At 40.7% G+C, this 14,103-nt stretch overlaps 1 protein-coding gene across 1 annotated transcript in view; it reads right to left on the reverse strand.

Annotated features, from left to right (window-relative positions):
* The window catches only part of MYO16 (myosin XVI), a 524,958-nt gene that overhangs the window by 18,643 nt on the left and 492,212 nt on the right, over positions 1–14,103 (reverse strand). The window contains exon 34 of the mRNA XM_023752474.1: positions 13,778–13,869. Coding sequence (XP_023608242.1) covers positions 13,778–13,869 — 92 coding nt within the window. The remainder of the gene's footprint in view (positions 1–13,777; positions 13,870–14,103) is intronic.

A 14,103-nucleotide genomic window follows, 5' to 3' on the forward strand; every position in this document is an offset into this window, starting at 1 on the left:
AGGAGCTGGAAGCAGAACATGAGGCTTGCTTGCTCCAGTGACTGCAGACTCTAACGTTCCCCGCCTGACTTGCCGGCCTCTGAGCTGGCAGTTTGAAACATTCTAACAAATATGGAAGCTAAACAAAACCCCAGAAACCAGCTTTCAGCCAGCCGGGATCTCAGAGCTGGAGTTATACATTGTTTCGATTATAGAACGAAAACAAACCAGATACCGGCTTTCAGCAGCGGAAGCCTCAGAGCTAGAGCCAGAGCTAAAGCTGGCCCAGAATTTAAAAAAAAAAAAGAAAAAAAGGAGCAGTTGGGAGCTTCAGTCAACAACCGCCAGCCTGAAAGCAGCCCTCAGCCCCTCACCCAGACTGGCCAGGCACCCCAGTGGGGACCCCCCACCCTGAAGGGTGTGTGACCAGCTGCAAACAGCCATCATCCTCTCATCCAGGCTGGCCAGGCACCCCAGTGGGGACCCCCACCCTGATCCAGGACACCCTTCAGGGCAAACCAGCTGGCCCCCAGGCCTCTATCCTATATAGTAAAAGGGTAATATGCCTCCCAGCACCGGGATCAGTGGAGCCGCGAGGCCTCCTGGTACCGGATCAGCGTGACAGGGGCAGCGCCCAAACCCCCTTATCCGCCTGCGGCTCTGTGTGTGACAGGGTGCGGCGTCCCAACCCCCCTCGCCCCCGCCGCCACAGGCCCTGCTCTGTGTGTGACGGGGTAGAGCCATAACTTCCCCATCGGCCCTGCCCTGAGTGTGAGAGTGGTGGTGCCCCAACCCCCTGATCGGCCCTGCTCTGTGGGTGATAGAGGGCGGCACCCCAACTCCCTGATCCGCCCTGCTGTGTGTGTGACAGGGGGCAGTGCCCTAACTCCCCTATCGGCCCTACTCTGTGAGTGACAGGGGGGAGCTCCTCAACCCCCTGATAGGCCCTGCTCTGTGCGTGACAGGGGGCAGCGCTCCAACCCCCTGATTGGCCTGCAGGGTACGGAGCCCCAACCCCCCTGATGGGCCCTGCTCTGTGCGTGACAGGGAGTGGTGCCGCAACCTCCCCATCAACCCTGCCTTGAGTGTGATGGGGGCGGTGCCCCAACCCCCCAATCAGCCCTACCCTGAGCATGACTGAGGGTGGCATCGCAACCTCCCGATCCGCCCTGCTCTGTGCGTGACAGGGGGTGGCGCCCCAACTCCCCAATCGGCCCTGCTCTGAGCCCGACCAGGGGCTGCACCTAGGGATTGGGCCTGCCCTCTGCCTCCCAGGAGCAGGCCTAAGCCAGCAGGTCGTTATCTCCTGAGGGGTCCCAGACTGCGAGAGGGCACAGGCCGGGCTGAGGGACCCCCCCTTCCCCCCCGAGTGCACAAATTTTTGTGCACCGGGCCTCTAGTAAATATATATTTTTGTGTGTGTGGGTTTTTTGTTGTTGTTGTTAATCCTCACCTGAGGATATATTTTCCATTGATTTTTCAGAGTGAAAAGGAGGGGGAGAGACAGACAGAGAGGAACATGGATGTGAGAAAAACACATCAATTGGTTGTCTCCTGCACTCACCCTGACCAGGGGAGATTGAGCCTGCCACCGAGGTACATGCCCTTGACCGGAATTGAACTCATAACCCTTCAGTCTGAGGTCCGATGCTCTAACCATTTAGCCAAACTGGCTCAGCCCATATATACTTTTAATAAATTTGATTTATAAACTATGTACAGTAAAAGATTAATAATTAATAGTGCAAATAAAATATAATTATTATAACAATATCTATAATAATAAAAGGGCAATATGCTAATTAGACTGGACGTCTTCTAGATGTCCTTCCTGACGAAGCCAGGACTGGAGGGAAGCCAGCTGGGTCCCAGGTGCCTGCAGGCAGCCTGAGGGAAGCCAGCCCGGGTCCTGGGTGCCTGTGGGTGGTCAGAGGAGGGAAGCAGCCCAGGTCCTGAGTGCTGGAGGGAAGCTGGTGCCGGCAGCCCAGGTTCCAGGTGCCAGAGGGCAGCTGGAGGAGGGAAGCAGCCTGGGTCCTGGGTGCCTGTGGGTGGTTGGAGGAGGGAAGCAACCCAGATCCTGGGTGTGGAGGGCAGCTGGAGGAGGGAAGCAGCCCAGGTCCCGGGCACCGGAGGGAAGCCGGTGCCGGCAGCCAGGGGAAGGAGGGCATACTCTTGCATGAACTTTTATGCATTGGGCCTCTATTACTATAATAAAAGTAATGTGAATGTGGTCTCTCTCCTTTCTCTCAAAGTACCTTATTGCACTGTACTCACCCATCTTCTTGTGATGATATGAAGTGCCTATATAATGCGATACAGTGAGATGAATAATATAGGCATTGTAATGTAGTGTTAGGCTACTATTGACCTTTTGATAATATGTAACTCTATGGCTTCTACTTGCCTGGCACAAGTAGATCCTCAATAAGTATTGGTTGAATGACTGAATAAATGAACCTCCAAAAATTCAATTTTATGTGATCCACTTTCTTAGAATTCAAAATATGTATATTATGTACTTTATTTTGTTTTATGTACTATGCATAAATCCATATATATCCTATATAATAAAAGGCTAATATGCAAATTGACCGAACAGCGAAAACATCCGGTCTCTATGACATGTTCTGACCACCAGGGGGCAGATGCTCAATGCTGGAATTGCCCCCTTGGTGGTCAGGACACTCCCACAGGGGAGCGCCACTCAGCCAGAAGCCAGGCTCATGGCTGGTGAGCAGAGCAGTGGTGGCAGGAGTCTCTCCTGCCTCTGCGGCAGCGCTAAGGATGTCTGACTGCCGGCTTAGGCCTGCTCCCCAGAGTTGGACATCATCCGAGGGCTCCCAGACTGCGAGAGGGCACAGGCCAGGCTGAGGGACACCCCCCACCCAAGTGCATGAATTTCATGCACTGGGCCTCTAGTATGAATATAAACAGAGTTATATATATTAAAACCATGTATGTCATTCTTTATGAGCAATATAAGGGATTTTCCAAAGTCAGTCATTTTTATTGTGACTCTCACATTACATGCCAACTTTAGAACCTAATTACCATATAAAATGTGACATTAATATCCTCTAATCAATGAGGCAACTGCCTGTGACCCTATTTACCAAGTCTACTGGTACATTTTTAACATGGGCGTGAATTATAGTATTTGATGAATTTAAGAATATTCTATCAGTCTGCTTTCCATTAATCCTCCTGAGGCTGCTACTGGTTGATAATTACATAGAGCTGGCAATTTATTAAGGACATTGTGTTTGGAATACAGAAATGATTAAGATGCATTCAATGTGTTCTCTCTATGTTCAGAAGTCTATCAGGGTCTACATACATGATTATAATACAACAAAATAAGTTGTATAAAAGAGACTTGTATTATAGAGTCACAGGAACCAATTTACAGAGGCAGCTACTTATGTTGCTTGGAAGGGGTGCTCAAGGAAGTGCATCAAGAGGAAAGTAATGTTAAAGAAGCATCTGGAAAGCCAATGATAAATGTGGAGAACAGTCCATTTCTGGCAATGTACTCAGAAGTAGGAGAAAGTCAGCAGCATGGTCCTATGTTGTATAAAGTGTGGAAAATTGTTATCAGCATAGAAAAATATAAAATTAAATTATTAATTTTCACTACTATCAAAAACGAATGCCAAGTAGCTTAAAGTTCTAACTATAAAAAACAAACCTAATCTTAAAAATATATGTAGAAATATATATTTATAGCAGCAGGGTAAGAGAGGGTTTTTTTTCTTTTTCATAAGATATTCTTGAATAGAACAAGAAAAGCACAACCCATAAAGATAAAGACCAATTGATTTGACATAATAACATTATAAATTTATGTGTGATAAATATATAAGCATGGCCAAGATGAAGCAAGCCCACTAAAGCCTATTTCCCTCACTGATTATAACTAAACGTTTAGAAAAAAATACATAAACATCGATGTGATGATTCAGAAAAGTAAACAAAAGCAAGTGAATTGTGGAGGGAATAAAAACAGTCTTAAAGCAGAATAAAGACACGTTCAGATTTTTTAAAAATGAAGAGAATTTCTTGACCTGCTGCAAATAAAATGCTAAAGGAGGTTCTTCGGAGTGAAGTGAATGACAATGGAAGGACACTTAAAACTCCAGGAATGAAGAAGAGCCATAGAAATTGTAAGTCATGGGGTAACAAAAAAGATTATTTTTCTCCATTAAAGTTGTCTAAAACATGCGTCACTGTTGAGAGCAAAGTTTTAACATTGCCTGGGAGAATATATTCAATGTATGTAGATGTAATATATGTGACAACTATAAAGTATAGAGATATACGATATGTGACAACTATAGAGTAAAAGTCAATAATGCAGGTTAAATGGAACAAATTACTTTTAATAGGAGTTTGGTGATTGCAGCACCACAGACTCAAGCACATGTGGTTTGGATGTACATACTTTGGCAGAAGTCAATGGTAAACCATTGCTTCATTTTCTTCTCTTATTCTGTTTATTTTCTGCTTTACCTTGAATACCCTATAATGAGAGAGTCCAAAATGAAATATGAGATCATGCTGAAAGATGAGACTCCCAGGTCAGACAGCACTCAAATAGTCATCAGGGAAGAGCAGAGAACAAATATGAATAGAATGGTTGCCAATGATGCAACTAGACCTAAGCCAGAAGGACATTTAGTGCCTGATGTGCATGAAGGCAAAAGGAAAGAGTGATGCTGCACAACACATACAATCAGAACGTGGAACACAAGAAGCATGAACCAAGTACACTGAAAATGCAAGGCGAGAAATGGGACATCTAACAATTGCAGTGCTTGGTGGTAGCAAACTGAAATGGACTAAAGTTGGACATTTCCAGTCAGACAACTATAAAGTCCTCTACTCTGGAATGACAAACTCAGAATAAAAAGAATAGCTTTAACACAGAGGCAAGATGTAGCACAGACAGTTAGGGGGTATAGCACAAGGTCTGACTGAACAATATCAAGCAGACTTCTAGAAAAACCTATTAACGTAACTATCATTCAAGTCTGCTCCAATTACAGAGGCCGAAGAAGACAAAATTGAAAGCTTTCACACAAGTATCCAAGAAGAAATTGATTGTACACCTAAACAAGATATGCTGATAATTATAGGTGATTAGAATGCAAACATAGGAGATAAGGCAGAATCAAATGTCAATGGAAAATTTGGATTATGTATCAGGGATGAAGCAGGAGATTGTCCATCTTCAAACAACCAGATGACTATATACATGGGCATCTCCAGAAAGCCAATACAGAAATCAAATAGACTATATGATTGGAAGCAGGAGATGGAGAAGCTGTATTCTCTCTGCCCAAACAAGACCAGGATCAGATGGTGGTATTGACCATGAATTGTTAATATCAAACATGAGAGTGAAGCTGAAGAAGAGCATCATCAAAGGAATTATAGTGCCAAAATATAACGAAGATAACATACCTGATGGATTTAAAGTCCACATAAAAACAGATTTGCACTGTTAAACTTAAGTGACCAAAACTAGAAGAACTGTTGACTGAAACTAGAAAGGGAAGAATGCCAAAAGACAACATGAAAAGTAAAAAGGAAAGAACAAATCAAGATGGATGAAACACTAAATATTGTCAATGGCAAGTGAGAGGCAAAAGTAAATGGTAGTTCAAGTAGGGTTTCAATCCTGAATACAATTTTTCAATGACTGTCATGGATAGATAAAAAAGAACTATTACATAGTCAATATAAGGAGATAAAAAAGAACAACAACAACAACACACACACACACACACACACACACACACAAACACGCATGCATGCACACGCGCACACACACACAAGAACAACAACCAAGAGATCCCTAACAGAAGATTCAGGAAAATAATAGGGAAATTCAACCTGGAATAGGAATGCTGAATGAAGAAAGCACATTATTTAGTCAGGAGAAAATAAAGGAAAGGTGGAAAGAGAATCCTGAAGGTCTGTAAAGAATAGACAAAAGAATGACAGACACCTTTGAAGATCACTAGGAGGAAGAACCTGCAATTCTAGAAAGTGAAGGGAAAGCAGTCCTAAAGTGTTGGAAAGAAATGAATCACCAGGGGCAGATGGGATATCAATATATTTATTTCAAGCCACAGAAACCGAGTCTGTCAAAATCCTAACAAGAGTATGTCAACAAATATGGAAACAAAACAATGGGCTACAGGCTGGATGCAACTCACTTACATCCCAGTTTTCAAGAAAGGAGATGTCAAGGAGTGCAGTAACTATAACACCAGTTCTAATATCCCACACAAATAAAAAGGTTGTTTAAGCTGGATTCTAATTGTGAATATTCACTGGATACTAGAGTGCGCCAAAGAATTTCAGAAGGTTGGTCTATGTTTCATAGACTACAGTAAAGCCTTTGACTTCATGAATCATGAAAAGCTTGGATTGCTCTGAAAGAAGTGGGGGTGCCTCAGCACTGGACTGTTCTGAGGCATGGGCAGGAAGCCACTGTCAGGACAGGATATGAAAAGACTGAATGGTTTCCTATAGGCAGAGGTATCAGACAAGGATGCATTTTATCTCCCTATTTTTTCAATCTGTATGCAGAACATAGCATTTCAAAAAAGACTAGACTCAGGGGAAAAAGTGAAAATTGGTAGAAGAAATATCAATAACTTAAGATATACAGATGACACCATCTTATTGGCAGAAAGTAGCAATGATTTGAAATGACTTCTGATGAAAGTAAAAAAAAAGTGTGAAAGCAGGACTCTATTTGAACATCACGAAGATAAAAAAAATCATGACTATAGAAGAAATACACATCTTTAACATAGACAATGATACTAAAATTGTTAAAGATTTTGCTTACCTTGGTTCAGTCATCAATTCAAATGGTGACTGCAGCTAGAAAATCAAGAGAAGACTGAGACTTGGAAGAATGGCAATGGAAGAATTGGGAAAGATCTCCAAGAGAAAAGATGTGTCATTGGAGACCAAGGCTAAGGTCATTCACGCTCTCATGTTGCCAATTGCTATGTATGGATATGAAAGTTGGACAGTGGAGAAAGCTGACAGGGAAAAAAAGATTCAGTTGAAATATGGTGTTGGAGGAGAGCTCTACCGAAACCCTGGAAAGATAAGCAAGTGGGTCCTAGAGAAAATTAAACCTGGGACATCACTGGAGGTAAAAATGACAAGCTTTAAGAGTGTAATGGAGAGTTATACATTATGTTCAGGATGCGATTCAACTCGGGGTGGCAGGCAGGGATGAGATCAGGACCTGGATATATATTTCTCTAAAATATGGTGCCAAAGCAAATATGGTAAAATGATAAGATTTATTGAAGTTGAGTGTTTTACTAGTCACTGTCATTTTTTCCTAAGTTTATAATTTTATATAAAGAGGTAATATGCAAATTGACCCTCATGCCCTCACATCACAAGATGGCTGCCCCCATGTCATCACAACATGGCCACCCCCACATCATCACAAGATGGTCACCCCACGTCGTCACAAAATGGCCATCCCCACATTGTCACAAGATGGCCACCAAGGGAGGCCAGTTGGGGGGATCAGGCCTGCAGGGGAGGAAAGTTGGGGGTGATGGGCCTGCAGGGGAGGGCCATTGGGAGGCCAGTTGGGGGGGATCAGGCCTGCAGGGGAGGAAAGTTGGGGGTGATGGGCCTGCAGGGGAGGGCCAGTGTCAATCAGGCCGGCAGGGGAGTGGTTAGGGGGTGATCAGGCTGGCAGGCAGGCGAGTGGTTAGGAGCCAGCAGTCCGGGGAGTGGTTAGGGGTGATCAGGCTGGCAGGCAGGCGAGTGGTTAGGAGCCAGCAGTCCTGGATTGTGAGAGCGATGTCCGACTGCCGGCAGTCAGATATCCCCTGAGGGGTCCCAGATTGGAGAGGGTGCAGGCTGGGCTGAGGGACACGCCCCCCCGTGCACGAATTTCATGCACCAGGCCTCTAGTCTATGTAATAAAAGCCCAGCAACCATTACAGTGGAATGACCAGAATGACCAGTTGCTATGATGTCCACTGACCACTAGGAGCAGATGCTCAATGCAAAAGCTGCCCCCTAGTGGTCAGTGTGCTCCCACAGTGGGAGTGCCTCTCAGCCAAAAGCCAGGCTCACGGCTGGTGAGTGCAGGGGCAGTGGCAGGGGCCCTTCCCGCTTTTGCGGCAGTGCTAAGGAGTGGCAAGCCAAGAGTTAAGGAGCGCGCGGGTGGTCCATTAGGACCGAGCAGGCAGGTGGTTAGGAGCGAGGGATCTCAGATTGCAAAAGGGCACAGGCTGGGCTGAGGCCCCCCCTACAAGAATTTTGTATTCCATAACAAAGTATTTTTGAAAATTGCATACATGACATATATACTTTGTCAAAATCCCAGATAAATGTTGGGTCCTGCTGATTCAATATAATCTACATATTTAGGTAGTATCTTTCTACTAGAGTCAGAATTGATGTCAGAATTGATGTTCAGAATATTAACCTTGAAAAAAAGGAATATATATATATGCCTAACTGACCAAATGACCAGTCGACCAGTCGCTATGACGCACACTGACCACCAGGGGACAGACGCTCAATGCACAGGATTGGACTCCCTCCTGTCAGGATTAGGCCTGCAGGGATCAGGTTGAAACTGGCTATCCAACATCCCCTGGTGGGGTCCTGGATTGCGAGAGGGTGCAGGCCAGGCTAAGGGACCCCACTGGTACACAAACCATGCACCGGGCCTCTAGTACTATAATAATAATGGCAAGCCCTTTTTCAGCATTTATTATATTGCAGGCAGCATGCTTGACATGTTACACATATTCTCTCTAATAAATCTAAAAAATAATTACTACTTTCTATACTCACATGTTAAATAACACATATGGGATTCATACCTAGGTCTTTTGTTTCTTTTATTTAAAAAATTAAATTGAATTAATATTGAAATTCTTAAGTTAACCAGAATTTATACTTAACCACATTTTCTCAGTTGGATTGTTACTTGCTCCCTTATGCAATAGTTTTGGCTAATTGCAGGTTTCTCATCTGGAAGATGAGCATGCAGAGATTTCAAAGATCTTTCCTTTCTTTAAAAACGTATCACAATTCTCATTTCTCATTCTTTTAATATTTCTTAAAATTGAATTATCTTCATTGATAATAGTCAGTGTCTTCACTAGAAAAACTATGTACTTGAATACATTTAGGACATATGTATGGTTTGACTTTTATGAAGGAAAAATGCAAAATATAGGATTTGGTTTTGTTGTCTTTTTTCTTCTAACTTTTATATATCTATACAGGATATGTCATTTTTCTGTTGAAAGGCTGCCATTTATCACATACCATCAAATTAATTTCACTGCTTTCATCTCTTGTACATAATATGGAAGTCATGAGTGGTGCATACTGATTCCTAGGAACTTCAGCTATGTGAAAGAGCATCTATGCTAGATCTTCATCTGTGTGAAGCTTCTGAATGAAATACATAGATATTTCCTTTTGAAATGGTTATCTATTTTTTCCCTACCATAGGCTTTAGAGCTATCCCTTAATGATTAAACTAAATGTCTAGATTTAGTTATTTTATGTAACACACTTTCTTTTCCATACCACAGTATATTTCAAAGCAGGTCTATGTCACAAATAAAATGAATATAGAAAGAAGCTACTGGGTTTATTTAGTACCCTGCAACTGTTCATTTTGTTAATATGTGACATTACAAAAAGGTTTCTTTGATCGTTCAGTAAAACAAACCACATAATTTGTTTCCTGATGTGGATCAATGGCATATTGATTATGTTATGGCATTCATTGGCAGCTGTTTCTGGAGTGGGCGAAATATATACTAAGCTTTCAGGTGCTGAATTGCCACTATTTTAACAGACACCATCAATGATTTCTTACAATGAACATTTGAATCTGACAGATATTAATAAAATTTTTTATGCTCTTTAGAAAAACAAAAGAATATAAAAAAGGCTTGGCAAGAAATATGATAAATGCCCATAGTGAAAATCAAAAATCATAAACCACACGATATTACTGTGGAGAGCAGACAGCTGAGAGGAAGAAAATGGCATGCAGTGAAAGTTGGTAAAGTTAAAATGAGAATGTAAATACAAATAAACTGTGCTCAAATGGAAAAAGAAAACATCTCATTTTTCAATGTCAAGTGTGGACCCCTAACCAGATGTGCAACCAGCAATTTTACGCCAAGGGCAAGCACTAAACATTTATTTTATCCAACCCTGTCTGGCACCCTCCTGTCTTCAGGACACCCCTCCTGTGCTGCTCATGCTTTTGCGCTATTTATAATCCATGGGCTTCCTGTGTCAAGTTACCTGGTCTTGTGCGTCAGCAGAGGATTGCAATCATAGCAAAAAATGCTAAGAAGTCACCCTGGGTGGGAGGATGTTCTCAGTATTTCATTCACTGCTGAGTCTTCGGCCTCTGAATTATTTCTAAGGGCTTGCATCATGCCAAGTGGCACCACATTTTTTTAAAAGTGATTTTATATCTCATAAAATGTCAAGTAGGTAAATATCATATTATTTTTACAAAAGTTGGTTGTTGCATTCTAAAACCAATCTAAGTGGCTTCTATAACCTATGAAATTCTAAATTTGAGTCCTGGATGAGCCACAAAGCCCACCTCCAGGGCTAGCATGTGGAATTCCATGACGTCACACATTCACTGCTGGTTTTATTCATGCTGAGTGCTTTGGAAGGTCGTGAGTATTTTATCTCAGTTCACAGCATGGACCTACGAAACCCATATAAGGAGCATAAATGAACTCAGCCACATTCACAATACAGCTAATGTCTCAGTTTGCACTATTTTCAAATATTTTAAGTAAAATTATTTTTTACTACTTTTATGTAAATCCATGATATTTTGCAAAATAATAAAATTAATAAAAATCATGATGCAAATGAACACAAACTATATTTTTAATATTCAGTACCATGAAAAAAGAGTATCAAATTAGTGCCCGTTAAAATTCTTATTTGCAAGCAATGAAAACTAACTCTGAACATCTTAACAGTTAAAAGATTTATTGGAAGGCAAAAGAATGACATAAAGTTAGAAAATAAGATCTCACAAATTGGACAAAGCTGGATGCAGTGGCTGGCAATAGATATACATTGACCAACATCTGCTGCCGCTGGAGGGAACCACCACTGCCAGATGTGACCCCCATGGCGACATCTATTCTGTCCTTTCCAGTATATGTCTCTCACTCCATAATCTATGGTTGATAGAGTGACTGAGCCCTTCTCACATATATTTGTCTAGCTGTCAAAGGAGAGAGAAAAAGGGAGTCTCCCTCTTAACATTTCACTGTGGTAGGTGAGAAATTTATGACTGGCAGCTAAAAATAACAAATCATCAATGTCTACTACAGCTGCTTAGATTTTTGTCTTGAGCCAAACATTCTTCAAATTTTATGAAAAAGTTGAATTACTCCTGCATTCCTTTAGTAGGTTATTGTAAGTTCATTCTCAGAAACAGGACTTACGATGCTGACATCCATTCAAACTGTAGACTCTGAATCTTCCCTATAATCTTGGGCAAATTACTAAATCTATTTCAAGCTTTCTTTATCTACCACAATGCCCATATGTTTTATCTTCCTTAAAAAGATTTTATTAAAATCACTGATGATGCTAATTAAAATATAGACATCCTTAAAGAGGGAAGGTTCAATATTTTAGTCAACATTTAATTTCGCTGCTATATGTCCAATCAGTCCAGCTGACTTTATAGAATTCCTATTTAATTGCATTAGTAGAAAATCTAAAATGTAATATGCCTGTATGTGTCCGTATTTCCTCTATAAATGGGACACAAGAGGCATTTGTGCTGAAAGACGTGTGGCCACTAAATGCATAGTTTCATATAACTTGTATAGCTTTTCAACAGTGAGGAATGTGTCCTACCATGAGAATACCCATACTTTTACATGGAATAAAATGACTCTGGTTTTCCGTTTCCTTGAAAAAAATGCATTATGAGATAACTGGAGGCTGACATATTTGCATTTGAAAACAAGCCTCCATTGAAAACTAGGAATGGGAAATTATTCCTGGTGACCTTTCCCATCTCTCTTTGCTTCTTGGCCAAGTCCATGAAAGATCAGAGGAAAAGTTTCAGAGATGCCTATGTTAAGAACCTTCTTTTGATATTAACCTTTCCTCTATGCACCACATTGTAGTGGGAGTCCTGGGAAGGGTGTCATTGTGCTCTCATGTACAGGAGTCTACCCTGTAATAAAAATCAAAACAGTGTTCATAACAAGCAGGGCCCTCTGTGAATTACCTTAGAGCAGCGGTTCTCAACCTGTGGGTCGCCACCCCTTTGGGGGTCGAACGACCCTTTCACAGGGGTCGCCTAAGACCATCGGAAAACACATATATAATTACATATTGTTTTTGTGATTAATCACTATGCTTTAATTATGTTCAATTTGTAACAATGAAAATACATCCTGCATATCAGATATTTACATTATGATTCATAACAGTAGCAAAATTACAGTTATGAAGTAGCAACAAAAATAATTTTATGGTTGGGGGTCACCACAACATGAGGAACTGTATTAAAGGGTCGCGGCATTAGGAAGGTTGAGAACCACTGCCTTAGATAAAGCATCTGTAAGGCTTACAAGGTAAAGTAAGCGCATTTCTAAGGAACAGAGGGGAGATTAGGACAATGTAGTATTGCAACCAATTAGCATTTTCTTTCAATTTCAGTGAAAGTGATTTGAGCAGATTACCTCCTGTGAGATTTATTTTTAAGATTAAAATTATTGATTTTTCACACTACCTCATCAGTGTTATTTAGAAAAGTCTTATCTGATAATAAGGCCTTGCCTACATTATGCCAAATATTCAGATGCAAGCTGATCATTAGCTGGATAGTTGATCTCATGAAAACATCTGGATACTTGACTGAGATTTTCAAAGAATTTTACACAGATATTTGCAATATTAAAAGTTGTAACAGTAACTTCATACGAAATAAGAATTCTGTTGCTACACATTGAACATGTTGATGGGTTGTACACCACCTCAAATGCAAAGTGGTATCTTTTTGAAGATAATTACTGAAAACAGTATTTTAAAATTCAACATAGCAAAACACCAAACTATATGATATAAATCCTTCTTCTTTCTAAAAAAACTAGTGGTTATTTTTTTTCTGGAAATGAGAATCTTGATTTTGGTAAACTTCCTAAGGCCAAGCACATAAGCATATATGTGAAATCACTGAAACACAATGTTGTATACTGCCACCTCATTTTGATTTTACTGGGCTCTGATCACATGTCATATTTTAATTGAATTTGGATTACATGGAATCTGGAAGAAGTAACTGAGATACAATGGCATGCCACAAACCATAGGTGCTTCATGTATTTTATTTCCATGTGTTATCACGTAAAGGGCCCTTATTTTAGCTGAGGTCAAATGTGGAAAACTTATTCACATAATTCAGTACATTTAATATCATCTTTCCCTGACAGTAATTTTAAAATACCATAACATATACAATATTCCATTTTAAAACCATTTATTCATTTTTTATTTATATGGGACACATTATTATTCTTCAAACCCACAGGAAACTGGTCAACTGAGATAGAGGAGAAAGAAGAATGTTGAGCTGAAGAAACTTAGGATGGAGATGGGAGTAGCTCCCCTCTAGTCCAGTAAAAAAATATGTTCCTGGTCATACTTAATGAATTTCTTGTCATAACTTAATTTGTTATCATGGCATCTTTGAATATCTGGGGGTCATTACCTGAGTGGTGTGACTCTCTCTATGTCTCTGAAATGTTGAGGTCGCTGTCCCACTCACAGACAACCTGGAGAATCCCTCTTCTTCAGGTAAACCTATGGAAGTCAACACAAAGTAGTTAAGTTGTGTGTCCTTTCTCTGAATAAAAGAAGTTGTGTACTTACTGTAAGAAAATAAAATTGTTATATTTTATAGATTGAAATAATCATCAGTTAAATACTAATTGAATAATAAAGTTTTTATAAGAAAATATAGAAAAACAAAGTATTGCTGCATTTCCATTTAATACAAGAAAACATATACTAGCAAGAGAAATACAATGATAATGA

The sequence above is a fragment of the Myotis lucifugus genome, unplaced genomic scaffold (genome assembly GCF_000147115.1).
Source record: "Myotis lucifugus unplaced genomic scaffold, Myoluc2.0 scaffold_33, whole genome shotgun sequence".
In the NCBI taxonomy this organism is placed as follows: domain Eukaryota; kingdom Metazoa; phylum Chordata; class Mammalia; order Chiroptera; family Vespertilionidae; genus Myotis; species Myotis lucifugus.